The following is a 15,162-nucleotide window of genomic DNA, read 5'->3' on the forward strand; positions in this document are numbered from 1 at the left end:
ATGTACAATTTTTTGCTTGAAAATGCTCTTTCTCTGTTTGGATGAACAGGCAAAACTTAACTTTTTATTCTATATGGAGAAAGTGAAATCTTATTTCTACTAGCTAAGTGACTGGCACTTTAAGCTACACGATGTTTGATAAATTTGGATTTAATAATGTACAACCAAAGTTCTCGTAAGAGAATGTCATGATTTATTCAGCATCTGGATTTCATAATGTAAATTAAAAACAGTCATAAGCTTCATGTATACTCTTGTTTTAATAGAATAAATCATTAAAGCAGAAATCCAAATCTGTGTCTGTTTTATTCACTTTTCTATGCACTTCTTGTTAGTTTAAAGTAATTATTACTTAATTCCATTTAAAAAAAAACTTAAACCTTGATTTAAAAAAAAAAACTTAAACCTTGATTTAAAAAAAAAAGCTATTACACAAATATTTTTTGGAATAATGTGCACTGATAAATGGTTCACAATAAAACCAATTTATGTTGTCGACTAATGTTTTATCTTCATTATGGAGTTAAACTTGTGTGTGCTAATCATCTACTGGATATTCATTGTGCTTCAGCTGATGTTCTTTCTGCATCCTTATACTGTCTTCCACTGATTGATTCCAGAAGACGGGATGTATCAATCCCAACTTGATGGAAAATTAGATGCGTCTAACACAAAGGGTGGTACAGAACATGTACATATACATGTATGAAAAAACCAAAAGTAACAGTGCTTAAGTCATTTATTGGTTGACCACACATACAAACATTACACAAATCATCTCCTTGTCCGTGTTGTACAAATAATTTTGTCCACAAAACAAACTAAACCTGTAAAAAAAATAAAAAGTAAAGTACCGCTAAAGCGTGTTGTAATAATTAGTTTCATAATTACTGGTATTGTCAGACACATATATTGTCAAACATACATTTACTCGAGAATAATGAGATACCGAATTACTACTTCCAGTTATTAGCACAGCTTCCTAAAACAATCTGGCATAAAAAACAATACCTTCATTGATTCTTCATCAACGCAGACAGCTTAAAAAAACAAGCTGTTTCTCATAAACTGTAACAGTTTTCTCTAAAATAAACAATGAGATAATCAAACTTAATTTAATATTAAAATATGAGTTTAAAAGCAAGTCTAATAGAAATGCACTAAAAATGTGACCACTGCATGCATGCTATATTGTCTGACACGTAATTATAATAAGCACATAAAAAATGGGTTACACTTAGCCCGATTTTAAGTTTGTCTGTCAAACAAAATTGTTGTTTTTGGGAAGTCTTGGATTCTCCAAAATATTTCATTTCAACTCTTCTCTGCTTATATAAAATACTACACATTTCAGAATAAAGTCAAATTATGCTATAAACAATCTACATATCTACAATCTAAGTGATCCAAACTTTAACCTATTGGAATGCTTGGGGGGCTCAAAATAAAAATAAAAAATAAAATAAAAATGTACTTCTCATTATGTAATTATATATTATATTATATTTTGGGGGTTTGAAGTTGCAATGTTGTGAATAACTTTAGGTCCATGCTGAATTATAAAATAAATAAAAGAAGAATAATGAGTGTAACCTCCATGCAATTTCCAAGGCATGAATTGCTTGAAATTTGCCAAACACGATAGGCACTATTTCATGAGTCACTTCACTTAAGTCTCTGTTCAAGGTAAACACAGCCAGCATTAGAAATGCATGCAACAATTAAAGCTGTAGTAACACTGGGTTACTTGGAGAAATAACGCAAACATTGACTGTCCATTCACCAGCTCCCTTTACTGCCCAGTTGAGGTGAATATGTGATAAAGTGCAAAAACACTTAGTAGCGATGTCACATTGAATGACCTTCAGTTTAATGTTTCGAAAAGTTCTCAATGCACTTGATTGACATCTTGGTTGTGGTTCTGATTAACATTGTTGTTGTGGTTGTAAAGAGCCTGGTTGCGGTGGTGTCTGTGGAGGTGGATGGCGTTGGCCTCAGGTACGTCGATGGGTTCGAAGGTGCTTGGAACAAGGGGCATGAACTGTCGGAATATGCTAACACTTCCATGCCAGAAGGTGGGCTGGGGGAGCCGGCCAGCTGGCGTCCAAGATCGAGTAGAGGGGTCGTAGACCTCAACCACGTCAGATAGCTCAAAGGTGTTGTCATAGCCACCGGACACAAAGAGTCGACCACCCAAAACTGCTACACTGCCTCCAACATGAACCTGTAAGTGCGAGATGTTGTAAGTGAAGACTTTTTACTTATCTGTGTGAAAATGCAAGTTATACATACAGTGACTTGAATACAATTATTTTATGACTATTAGATAGTTTGGTATCTTTTATCATCATTTCTTAGAAAAAAATGAATACAAAACTTTATTCATTTTAATTTGTTGATAATAACAAAACTCTTTTACTGCAGCGCCCCTAAGGGAACATGGTGATGGAAAAATACACGAGATGGGACAAAAAAATATATATTTCAATGCTTAGTTAATATTTTTTAAATATATTTCATCATATTATGAAATTATGAAAATAAATATTGAAATATGTTCCAAAGTATTGTACTCCCCTGGAAACTTTGCGCTTGCTCGCTATAGCACTGCTATGTAGTTTATAATGACTGGTCAAGGTCAAAAAGTCACTTAAAATATCAGATATTTATGACAAGGTCAGTTCCGCTTGTAAATGTGGTGTGATACCCCAAAAACGTTCAATTGATAATTCATGATATTTGTAAAAAATAAACTCTTTATTGTGGAAACTCTTAATATGTCATTGATCCATGTACAGAATATGTAAAGGTGTGGTCACATACGGTACATACGGTCCTTTGTTCACTCTCAATAGTGATGCATGACCAATTTGAATTTGCTTAAAATCCTCTTGGGAAAATATTTTGCACAATAAGTGAAATTCCAGTTCACATAGATTACTATTTAAATTACTCAATTTTGATTGTGAAAATTTGAAGGACAGCGGTAAATGTGACCGCATCTTAATGGATTGAAACGAGGCAAAATTGACATACTTGTGCCATGGGACTAATCTTGTCCCATTCGTGTTTCTGTGGGTTGTAGACATCAACTTCTGCCGAATCATCCCTGAAACACAACCGTTGTTATGTGAAACATATAAAAGTTAATTTTCTTCATCGTTCCTTTTTCTGCAAACCACAAGGAACTGGACAAAAAAAAGTAAGTACCTTACCTTACAAAGTAGATCAAGCCATTTAGAGTCACTGATTTGGGGGCAAAGGACCACGGAGGCAGTTCTCCACCGTTGATTAGTGACCAGCGGTTGCTTTCAGCATCGTAGCACTGAATTGCCATTGTGTCCTCTCCGGTTAAGGATCCAATGGCGTAGAGCCGCCCCCTACATGCTGTAGTAGAACAGTTATCCATGGGATGCAGCATGGACGGAAGAGCCTCCCAGCAGTCTAGGGTATGGTCATAGCGCTCTGTGCTGTCAGAAGCTACCACATAGAGTTGACTCTTCATGACGCAGGAGCTGTGGTACTCTCTGGCTTTCAGCATGGGGGAGACCTCAGTCCACTCGTTCACACTGGAGTTGTATCGCCAAACGCAATCATAGAGACGTGATCCATCCGAGCCACCTGTCACAATATTTCAGGTTTGAGTGCTTAAACTTATACCAATACCAAACAGAATAGACGCTCTTTCCAATCATTTATCAACCTTATTTTTCAAACTTGCCTACACAAATAGACTTTTTAGATTATGTGTCCCTCTTCAGAGTAGTTTTCTATAAATAGGGATGACAGAATTTGGGATTAAAAATTAAACGCTAAAAGAAATGGAAGAAAATACAGTTCGGCTCTCGCATGTGCTTTCTTCCACCAATGTGCTTTCCTGCATTACTTATTGAGCCAAAACAATGCTACTAAATCTACAGTGCAAAACAGACAGTAGGGTTTTTCACACTTGAAATAGTTAACCCTGGGTGAACGGAATCCTGGGTTATCTTAATTGACGTTTGACACTGCTCATAATTTTATAATAATAACAATTAATTCTGGGTATTTGTAAGCTGCCGTTTCACACTGTACATTCCTAAACCCCGGGTTAATGTCATTATTTGCAAACTGTAACATTTTTAAATTGACCAAATTAAGTTTGTGTATGTATCTTTCACGATCTATGGCAGGCAGGGTGGACATACAGTATAATTACTTGACATGTTTAATCTTAGTGATTTCTTAAGTTATTCACGCCTGCCGGCTGTGTACGGACGTTGTTTTGTGACGGTATTTTGGATTGAAGTCTATGGGAAGTTTAGTTTATTTTCCCCTAAAAGTGGGCGTGAATCTGTTCAGAGACATTCTATGACATTGCGCCGGTTGTGAGTATTGGTTGTCGGTTGCTAAGCATCTAGTGGTAACATTCTAACACTGCCTCGTTTCACACTGTGCAAGTTGGATAGTTCACCCAAAAATGAAAATTAGCCCATGGTTTACTCACCCTCAAGTCATCCTAGGTGTATATGACATTCTTCTTTCAGACGAATACAATCGGAGTTATATTAAAAAATGTCCTGGCTCTTCAAATGGCAGTGAATTGCTGTTTCTGTTTTGAAGTCCATAAAAGTGCATCTATCCATCATTAAAGTGCTCCACACGGCTCCGGGGGGTTAATAAAGGCCTTCTGAAGCGAAGCGATGCTTTTGTGTAAGAAAAATATCCATATTTAAAACTTTATAAAGTAAAATAACTAGCTTCCGGCCAAACGAACATACGGATTCCACTTATGCGAGTAATGCGATGTACTGCTGATATTTACGCTACGTCATGACACACTACACTACTTCCAACGTCATAAGTTGCGCTTTAGGTGCAAGTAGACTGCGTATGGCCATTTGGCCGGAAGCTAGAATTTTACTTTGTAACGTGTTAAATATGGATATTTTTCTTACACAAACTCATTGCTATGGTTCAGAATACCTTTATTAACCCCCCGGAGCCGTGTGGAGCACTTTTATGATGGATAGATGCACTTTTATGAACTCCAAAACAGAAACAGCAATTTTGTATTCTGTCAGTAATATATAATTTATAAAGATAAAGGATTAAAATGTTACCTTTTTTTAGCATTACTATTTAATATACAGTAAAGTCTATTATTAGATAATCTTATTACATAAGATTAATTAGATTGCATTAAAGTCATTAAAATGTCTGTAAATGTACCTTTTTGGAAGATTTTTTATTATTATTAATTTCTTTATAAATTATTGAAATGATCTCTTCATTTGTATTGTAATTGTATATCTTTTTACTAAATATTTATTCCTTAAAAGTACTAAAAGAATCGTTAATAATATCATTAAAGAACCAGAATTGTTGACTGGAATCGGAACCGGAATTACTGAATTCCATAGTCAGTGCTCAGTCACCTTTTTAAACACCAATTACATAACAGCAAAGGACACTTAGAACAGAAGCAGCATGTCATCTGAGATGTTTTCTCAATTTAAACATAGTCCGTTAACTGATGTCACCTGAAATCACGTTGACCACTGCTGATCTGGCATAACATTTTGTCCTATCACCACACTCTCACATAGCCAAATATAAAGGGCTTTATTTATACATTGGCTGCCATGTTGTAAACAGTTTGAAAAGAAGGACACTCTGAGACCTTGGGGATTTGCTTGTTGAGTATGAGTTTGTCTTTCACAGAAGTCTTTCAAGTCCTAAACAGGAAACAGCATTATTGTACTAACCTGTCACGTAAATGTCGTTGCCCAGGGCAGCTACGCTGTAGCCACCTCCAAGGTGGTCTGGGAATTCTGCTAAGTATCTCCACTGTCCGGTCTGTGGGTTGTAACAATCCACCGTAACAAGCTCATCACACTCTTGATCACATCCTCCCACCACCACCAGAATTTCGGCCAGTCCGGTGGATGGACGTGGGCGCATTCGATGACCAGGTCGGTCATGGCGGTCGTATTCGTAGGACTGAAAGCTGCGAGCCTCACTGACTAACCGCAAACAGGCCGGTGACAAGTAGACCAGCGGATCACTCTCCACGTGGGCCAGAAGGTAGAAACGGCGAACAAACGGCAGACGCACTTGCTGCAACAACTCAGGCCAGTAATGCAACCGGTGCTGCAAGTCGGCTTTGACCCAGCGTACGGCAATCTGGTGTGCGGTTTCTTCCTTATCCACACACAGTCCGTCATCAGACACAAACTCCAGTAGTCGCTTCCACGACAATCGCTCAAAGTCCATGCTTTTCGCCAGCTCCACAATGTTCTTCAGCACAAAACGGCGGGCGCTAGACGCTAGCTCACGGCAGGCATAAGCCTCTGCAAATTCCTGGATCTCCAAGCAGTTGGAAACATCAAGTCTCTGCTCCAGGAACGCACAGCACGCTTCTTTGACGGAAGGGAACTGAAAGAGGTCCGCCGTCTTGAGCAGAAGGTCCACGTTGTCATGTGTGACGGTCACGCGACCCGTGTAGCAAAAGTCCACCAGGAGGCCCAACAGTTCAGCTGATACTTCGTGTAGCACCACACGGTCCATGACGCTCTCTCTCAAAGTACCGGCAAACATGGCACGGAAGTATGTGCTCGCAGCTGCCAGCACAGTTCGATGGCACTGGAACTCTTTGCCTTCAGCACACAATGTGATGTCGAAGAACTTGCGCTCTGCGCGTAGCTCGTGGATGCCTCGGAGCAAGTTAATGGCGTGGGCCGTGTCAAAGAAGGGCAGCATAGAGGGCTGCGTTTGTAAAACTGGTTTCTCCATAGCAGTTCCTTATTGCTTACAGTATTTCTCTTGGTGTATGTTTAGTCAGAACACTGGATTCATCTTTAAACAGAGAACAGAAGTTTTATTAGTAGTTTGTAATAGTAGAAAAGCCCAAATTGAAGTTACAGCCTACCTGTGTATCTTCTCAAAGCGTTTAAATTTGTGAAAGGAAAGAGACACGGTAGCTTCTAGAATGAAATATCATGTGGTTATGATGAATGTGCGCAACCGTTGGTCTCTTAAGAAAGAGTGCTCATCGTGTCTAGTCTATAAATAAACCAGCAGTGTCCATTTTCACAGGATGGGAGGGGGTCTCCGCACAATGTTTAGCTTATTTTACTGGAGATTACAGAAACTTCTCCTCTCTGAGTAACTCCTCATACAGCAACAACGCTAAAGAAGGTTTAAAGGGGTAGTTCAGCCAAAAATAAAACCATGTCATCATTTACTCAACCTCATTCATTTCCAACCCTGTATTACTTCCTTCTTTCCGTGAAATGTAAAAGAGAGAATGTCAGAGCTGCTCTTTTCCATACCAGGAATGAGAATGGCAAAAAAGGACAAAAGAACGCACCATAAAAGTACCATAGAAATACTTGTGCACTATATTCAAAGTCGTCTGAAGCTGACTGTGAGCTTCGTGTGAGAAACAAAGCTGTTGTTGACTCACATTGTCCACTGGCGGATGATAATGTTCCATTTATTAAAAATTAAGCATACGGCGGTTATGTTGTCTGCCGCTTTAAATTCATGAGCTTGTTAAAGTCAAGTGGATTCTGATTGGCTTTCAATGTTTTTAGCATTCATCAGCTGGAATAAATTGTTCTGAAAGTAATTCCAACGATATTGCTCATTTGTGTTGTTTTCGTTATAGCTGTCATGTGGACCTGACTATTCTCATAGAATTGGAACAGTTATTAAAACTTTATAGTTATAGTTATCGTCCTTGGTATGAACAAGCATTAATGGCTCAGATTTGCTATCATATGATTTCAGAAGACATAGAATATATAATTTTATTGTTAGGTTTATGTTTTTTTAAGCTTGTCAGTGTAAATCACCAAACACTTGTTGTGCAGAAAAAGAGTAGCTCAGACATTCTGCTTCACATTTACTGTTGTGCTTCACATAAAAAAGAAAGTAATGTATACGACATGAGTGTGAATAAATAATGTGTATTTTTGGTTGAACTACCCCTTTAAAAGTAAGATAAACAATGTCGAAATTTTCCAATATACTGCTCAAAAGTTATTTCAAATGAAAAAGCATTTGGCAGCCTAAATAAATATGTGTTATACCGTTTCCCCTGTATATTCTGTTTATATTATAGTTATATATTATAGTTACAAGGCAGGCTGCTAAAGAAAGGTTTTTTTTCAATGGCAGTGTGAGTTTAAAATAAAATGGCATTTCTATCTCCAGGATCAGGTATCAAAACAGAGTGGCAAACACATATGACTCCTTTAAGGCACAAAACAACCATAGCTCACTGAAGAGCAAATGTGACACGTAGAGATTTACCTATGCAGCAGGCAACTCTGAAGTTTTATGAAGGTTGACTCATCAAAAAGAATGAGAGAGGGAGAGAGAGGGTCAACAAACTGCAGAGAAATAGACCTGCTCTGAACACCAAAGCTCTTCAGTTTCCAGTGAGAGACCTACATTATGCGTAGCAGGGCTGAGGAGGAATTATGCATTCACTTTCTACTGGGCTCCCGAGAGACTGGGTATTTTTTTAATTTATTAGATGCCAATATATACCCTATCCATAATGCAGTTTCTCAGTTCTGAGTTTGTATCTGTTAGCGAAATTAATTAACTGAAAAACAGTCGACCGATATTGGATATTACCGATAAGGATAAGTAGGTTGGCCCACACTGGCCGAAAACCGATTAATCAACCGATATAGTTTTAAAAATGGATACTGAATGAAAACAAACATAACACATAAAATAATAAAGTTTATTACAAAAATGTTAAAACACTACTAAACCATGAAAATGTACTGTACTTTTTAAATATAAAAATATTTATATATTAATTATACCTTGATCATTCATGTTAGTTCATAGTGCATTAACTACTGTTAAGAGAAACTGTTAGTAAATGTTGAAATGACAATACTTTTATTAACCTTAGTTAATGTTACAAGTGGGGTCTTATTGTAAAGTGTTACCATTTCATATAAATTCAAACAGTCATGTTTATAGATGCATCTTTCAATATCTACACAAAGGCCATTGAAATTAGTCACATATGTAATTGTATATACTCTCACAGTTTATTTGCTTCTATTTTAGAACATCTAATATAAATAAAATATGTCTTTAATGATAATAAACTTAATGTTTTCATTTCTAACAATCATTGCTTTTCAAATCCAAATTTGATTCTCTTCAATGACCGACTATAAATGTTTTAATAACAAAGCAGCACAGTACTGTATAAGTGAGTACTGTTTTTAATAGGTCATGGTTTATGAAGCAACCATCTCGTTCCTCTCATACCTGTTGGGTATTAGGCAACTCGAATGCCAAGGTGCTTACTAGCAGTCTGTTTACCAGTCAGTCCAAGAATAGCATGGCTGACAGTGACCAATACTTCACTTCTCCTGACTTCTTGTCTTGTCATGTCAATAAGGTGTCATGATCTATAGTTAGGAGGAGACATGACAATTGACAGGAAACGTGACTCTGTGCCGTATCATGTGCTGCTTTATCAACAGTAGGCCTTTCTAAAACATCATTTTGAAAACATACAGATTACTCAAAAACGAATCTATCATTATTGAATATTTATATAGGAGTCGAGTGAACTTCAGATTTGTCCTTTTACTGGATCAGGGTTTCTGCAGGTATCTTTAAATGTAATGCTTTATAATTCCATTTTTAAAAATGTTAATGCCATACATGATCCATGACTAACCACAGATATTATATATATTTGTGCTATTAATCGATAATTTTTTTTAACTCAATCACATTTTTTTGTGTGATTAATCGCAATTAAAAACACTGGTTAAAAACATGTTGTTTTTTTATCTACCGGTAGTTTATATATGTTATAATGTAATATGAATTTTAATTATGAAGGCTATATTCAAATAAATTGTTAGTATAAAATTTTCTTCAAAACTATATCTACATTTTTTATGCCTGTAAGATTAAAATTGAATGCTATTTAAGGCCTTCATTTTCATTAAATCAAAATCCATTTAATGCTTTTTAATGCCCAGCGGAAACCCTGTGGATCCTTTAGATCTTGCAACCAGTGGACCATATAAAGTATCTTCTTTGTACAACTTCAACATAAAAAAACCTTTACGAACCCCTCAGGGCCCCACTTCCATTTGCATTGTACAGTACACCCTGTATGAGTCTCTAACCCACCAGTGGTCTGCAGTCTAATGTTGCACCTGGCTGAGAAATGCCCATCATAACACAGCTGCCATGGCTCTGCATTCCATCAGCAAGATCCCAAAGTAGCTGTGCATGTTTGGGCCCCAGAACACCCATGATCAGGCCCTGCTTCACTCTATATAGCCAATTAGACCAGTCAGTCCTCAATCCATCACATTTATGCTGCAGCCATCACTAGCCCTTGCAATAAGGATAGGATTTGTTCCTTCTTTGGTGTGAATCAATCAATGCTATTTACATATTTGCTCATTTGCATTTACATAAATATTTACACACACTACTGGTCAAAAGTTTGGAATAATTAGGATTCTCACACACACACATTTCTGCATTTTTACATAAAAAAATAAAAAAATAAAAATAAAAAAATTCTAATTTATAAGCTTGTTTCCTTCAATTTAGTTCCCCACAGTGACACAAGTCCCCATGAGTCAGTGTGAATTCAGGTTGAAGTCCCCACCGGGATAGAAAAACAAGCAAACACGCAAAAAACAGTTTGGAATAATTAAGACTGTTTCATGTAAAAAAAAAAAAAAAAGTATTATTGTTTTTGCTAACCAAGGCTACATTTAAACACAAAATGAGAAATACAGTAATATACATTAAAAAAGTAGCTAATATTGTGAAATATTATTCATATTTTAAATAACTGTTTTTCATTGTAATATTATATAAAATGTAATTTTTATTGGCATATCTGAATTTTCAGCATTACTCCAGTCTTCAGTGTCACATGATCCTTCAGAAATCATTATAATATGATGATAATGATGTTCAAGAAACATTTCTTATTATTATCAATGATTTCTTGTTATTATCAACAGTTTTTGCTACTTAATATTGTTGTGAAAACAATGATATGCCATTCAAAACTTTGTCAACACTAATAATAAGTAGTATTATTATTAATGAGCAACCTAAACTGCATATTAGAATGATTTCTGAAGGATCATGTGACACTCAAGTCTGGAATAATGATGCTGAAAATTACATTTTAAAATATATAAAAAAGAGAACATCTATTTTAAATTGTAATAATTTTAACAATATTAGTGTTAAAAATACTTTTTTCAAAAACATTAAAAATCTTATTTTCAAACTTTTGACTGGTAGTTCATATGTATTCAAACTGATGAACACAGATGAAAAAAATAAAAGACAGATGTTTGGCTCTACAAGTTAGGTAGGAAATCAAATCTAATCCACAGGCACAGCACTGCCTATAAAAGCAAGTATGTTTACAAATTTATGAATTACAAAAATATTATTAATAATGTCTAGACCTTGTATTTTGGGATTAAAGAAGATCAGACATTTTAGCAATAGCCTACAGCCAGAAGACCTTCAAAAGACAGTCTATTTTAAGATTTGACCTGATGGTTATTATGTCATGCATTGCTCATCTTCACCTACTGCCAACTAACGTTACAGCAAAGAGGCTTCACGTAACAACAGAAACGTTTCTTATATAATTAATTTTCAATCGAGTAAAGTAATAATAAAGACGTCTGAGCAAAATCCAGCGTCATCATGAATCATTACAGAAACATACATGAATCGGTTTCCGACCGACACAATAACCGTCTGCTTCGTTTGAGAAAAACAACACGAGACGCGTCACATTTTCACCGTCAAACACACAGACTGTTTCTGACGCATTTCTACTCACCCAATCCAGCCGTTAACGATTTCGGTTGCTCTTCGCCTCGGATAGTTTGACAGATTTGTCAAATTTGTGCTATATCTCTATGTATCGTTTTAACTTTGCTAGAGTGTCCGTTTTTTCTTCGCTCATGTCAGCGCCATGACTCCGCATCATAAGAGACCCTCATTGGACACTCGTGCACCAGTTACACGGTGACGTGATCTCAAGTTTGAGTGTCCAAACCAAACTGTTGAACCAGAGAATGTCTTGAACTGAAGCCGCACATGGACGCACATCCATTGCAGTCAGATTCTCTGTTTACTTTCTGCGTGAGACCGGTATGTTTGAACAGACTTAAACAGAATTTGGTTTTGCATTGAACAAATGCTGAACATTAAAGACCGGGGTTAGTTGTCACGCGGGTTTTATCAGGTTTTGAATCAAATATGCTTGCTTTCTCTAGCAGTGATTATCTATGTTCAGTAGCCTATATAAAATAAATCTACAAATACAATAATATCATCTTTTTTTGTAATAGTTTTTAGGTAAACGAGTGAAAGGAACAAAGTGAAAGGAACATATTAGTGTAATATATTAAAGAATAAGTAGCTAAGTCAAGTAAAAAAAAAAAAAGTAGGCTATAGGCCTGTATCAATTTAGATGAATTCGCCCTGCTTTATAGCCTACAAAAGATATATTTTTAATTAATTAATAAATGAATAAATTAGAGTTGTTGAAAGGCCTATCTATTTTATATATGTTGTGGAAGACGGTATAAGTGTGTTTGTGAGAGAAAATATCTGTCAGTATACAGGTTCTGTCCTGTGTGACAAAATGCCCCACTATGTTTTTTTTTAAACTGGGAAATGATGGTGGAAATATTCTTTAGACTTCTGAATTTTATAAAGAACCACCCCACAATATTTGCTAGAATATAAAGAGTGAGAACTAGTCTTGGCCCTCCATAGCTATGTATTTACACACTTTCAAATGATAAATCAAATTTTTAATCAGATTGAACAGTTTTGCTTTTTTTACCGTTTGTTTGTATGTTTTCTTGTTTATTCTTGACTTCAAAGCAAAGGGATTATTTTATCCTTTTGTGCTTTTGATTTAAGATGCTGGGCCCCCTGGTGCTGTAAAATAATCTTTCTGCCAAGACTACGTCTTTGCATGCATAATCAGAGATAATGGTTTGAGTGAATGAATGGTTACATGGAAAAATAGAAAGCTTGTCTTTTTGATAAGAACATTTCAGAGAGGATTTTTAACATCATGATTAAGAAAATCTAAGATTAAGTTTCTCATCTTTTTTTAACCATGTTGGATTCTAAATCTGGATGTAGTGTGTGTGCTAACAGATTTGAAATATGAAATGAAATATATGTGACTAATTGAATTATATGAGATGCACTGAGCAAGTCTAATCCTGAAGCAGTTTCATGCCAGAAATGCAAATTACTGTACATTTAATCAAGTCAAGTCAGTATTCCTAAGGATATACATTTTTTTTTAAATATTTTATTATTGTATTCATTAGAATGCACCTTCAGATTACTTATTGCATTATATTATTATTTTAAAACAAGTGGTCTAACATGGACCTGAACTGTATGGAAAATCATCCGCTTTCATTAGCTCAGAAAATGCTGACACTCCCGTCTGAGAGAAAATGATTTGGCTCAGGCATCATCCTGCTGCTCCTCATTGATTAGCCATGACGTTGATTGCATTTTAACACGCTCACAATTGATGTGGTGAAGAAAGTGCCACATAACTTTGATGTATTCATCCTTGAGAAGATATTTTGCTTTTAAGCCAGTCTTGGAGTGCAGTAATGCTATGGCTGAGGAGGAATGGACTGAAATTCACCCCGCTCAGACCTCATGGTTATTTCGCAGAGCTTTTGTGGGTTAGATTGTATTGTCTATCCGTCCGGAGTGACTGTACTGGAACATACTACTCACAAGATGGAGCTATTTCACATACAGTATTGTATATGTATTGTTCATTAGTTAAGAAATGTTATATTTATTTAATTTGTACTAGCCTACTGGTAAATTCATTATTGACAAAATTGCAAGTGATACTAATATTTATATTAAAATAGTATTATATATATTTATATAGTTATTTTTTATGATGTAAAAACAAGCAATATTAATTGACTGCACATCTGGACCTGGATAGGCTACATGTCTAGCAAAAATCCAGTCACTGCATGCTATGCATAACTGCTTGCCTCTCCTCATAAATCCAGTGTCTATTATATTCTCATTTCCACACTTCTTGGCAATGTTTAGCCTGGATTTACAGCTTTGCTTTAGAAATACACCAGGTTTGCACATTCATAAGAATTAATTTAAATGTTCTCACCATATGGTTTGGTATTAGTCATTTCTATAGTTGGATGATGTAGACGTAAAGCTAGATTTAGGCAGCATAATGTTACTGATCAACACAAAATTTGTGGATTATTTTGCTCTATTATCATTCTACTGAGCAGGGCAGTGGGGAAAAACACCATTGTCAGACGGTCTGAGCATAAATTATTGATACAACTGTTAAATCAGAGTGTGGTCGGAAATGCCAATAAACACTTCACCAGACAGGGAGAGCAGAGAGAAGGGAGGATTTTTTCACAGTCCTCGGCACATAGAAACAATCATAACACTGCATTCAGAATTCTGTGTGTAATACACACTTGGCAAAAATAACAACCAGGTTCAGGAAGTAGAAACTAACATCTATTATTACACGTCGGGTCCTTTGATAATTGTGGAATTAGGCAGTCTGATATTTACTAATATTCACTGTTGTTCATGTCCCACAGACTCGCTCTTTTTTCCTCTCTCTCTCATACAATCTTAACTTGCGTCTTCGTTTTTAAATTGTACTTAAAATGACCTCAGAGGACTTTTTATATTACTGTTTGTCTTGCTGCTAGGCTAATTGTAGTAGACTATTTGTCTTAGCAGAAGCTTAAAGATAATATAGGTAATAGGCTATTATAAAATAATTAATATATATTTAATAACCAAATAATCATATTTGAAGATAATTCATATTGTTGCAGTGTTTGTTTTTTAATTGAATTGAATTGATTGTGGTTTAATATAATGAATATAATAATAATGAATGATAATGAAACTATGTCTGTACATTATTAATTGCATATATGTTATAGCCTTAGCTAGAGGCCTGTGGTTGTCATTTCAAGCTGAAATCTAATATATAATGTGAAGATGTTGTTCACTATGATCAGACCGTGTGCGCCCATGTCTACCCATCCATGTCTGATGGTAAAACACGCTGATGAT

The 15,162-nt window shown here is 35.7% G+C and overlaps 1 protein-coding gene across 2 annotated transcripts; it reads right to left on the bottom strand.

Annotated features, from left to right (window-relative positions):
* Positions 1 to 721: 721 nt before the first annotated feature.
* Positions 722 to 12,046, bottom strand: klhl21 (kelch-like family member 21). Of its 2 annotated transcripts, none has more exons than XM_056268181.1 (5): positions 11,867 to 12,046; positions 5,748 to 6,837; positions 3,216 to 3,621; positions 3,037 to 3,109; positions 722 to 2,224 (listed from the first exon to the last, which is right to left on the bottom strand). In XM_056268181.1, exons 2-5 carry the CDS (start codon positions 6,772 to 6,774, stop codon positions 1,889 to 1,891), a joined length of 1,842 nt encoding a protein of 613 aa, XP_056124156.1. In that variant the 5' UTR covers positions 6,775 to 6,837; positions 11,867 to 12,046; the 3' UTR covers positions 722 to 1,888. The 2 variants fall into 2 exon arrangements, with proteins under 2 accessions (XP_056124156.1, XP_056124155.1); XM_056268180.1 differs by lacking the exon at positions 11,867 to 12,046 and adding an exon at positions 6,911 to 7,195.
* Positions 12,047 to 15,162: the final 3,116 nt, after the last annotated feature.

The sequence above is a fragment of the Rhinichthys klamathensis genome, unplaced genomic scaffold, assembly GCF_029890125.1.
Source record: "Rhinichthys klamathensis goyatoka isolate OS25496 unplaced genomic scaffold, OSU_Roscu_1.1 h1tg000269l_1, whole genome shotgun sequence".
Lineage (NCBI taxonomy): Eukaryota > Metazoa > Chordata > Actinopteri > Cypriniformes > Leuciscidae > Rhinichthys > Rhinichthys klamathensis.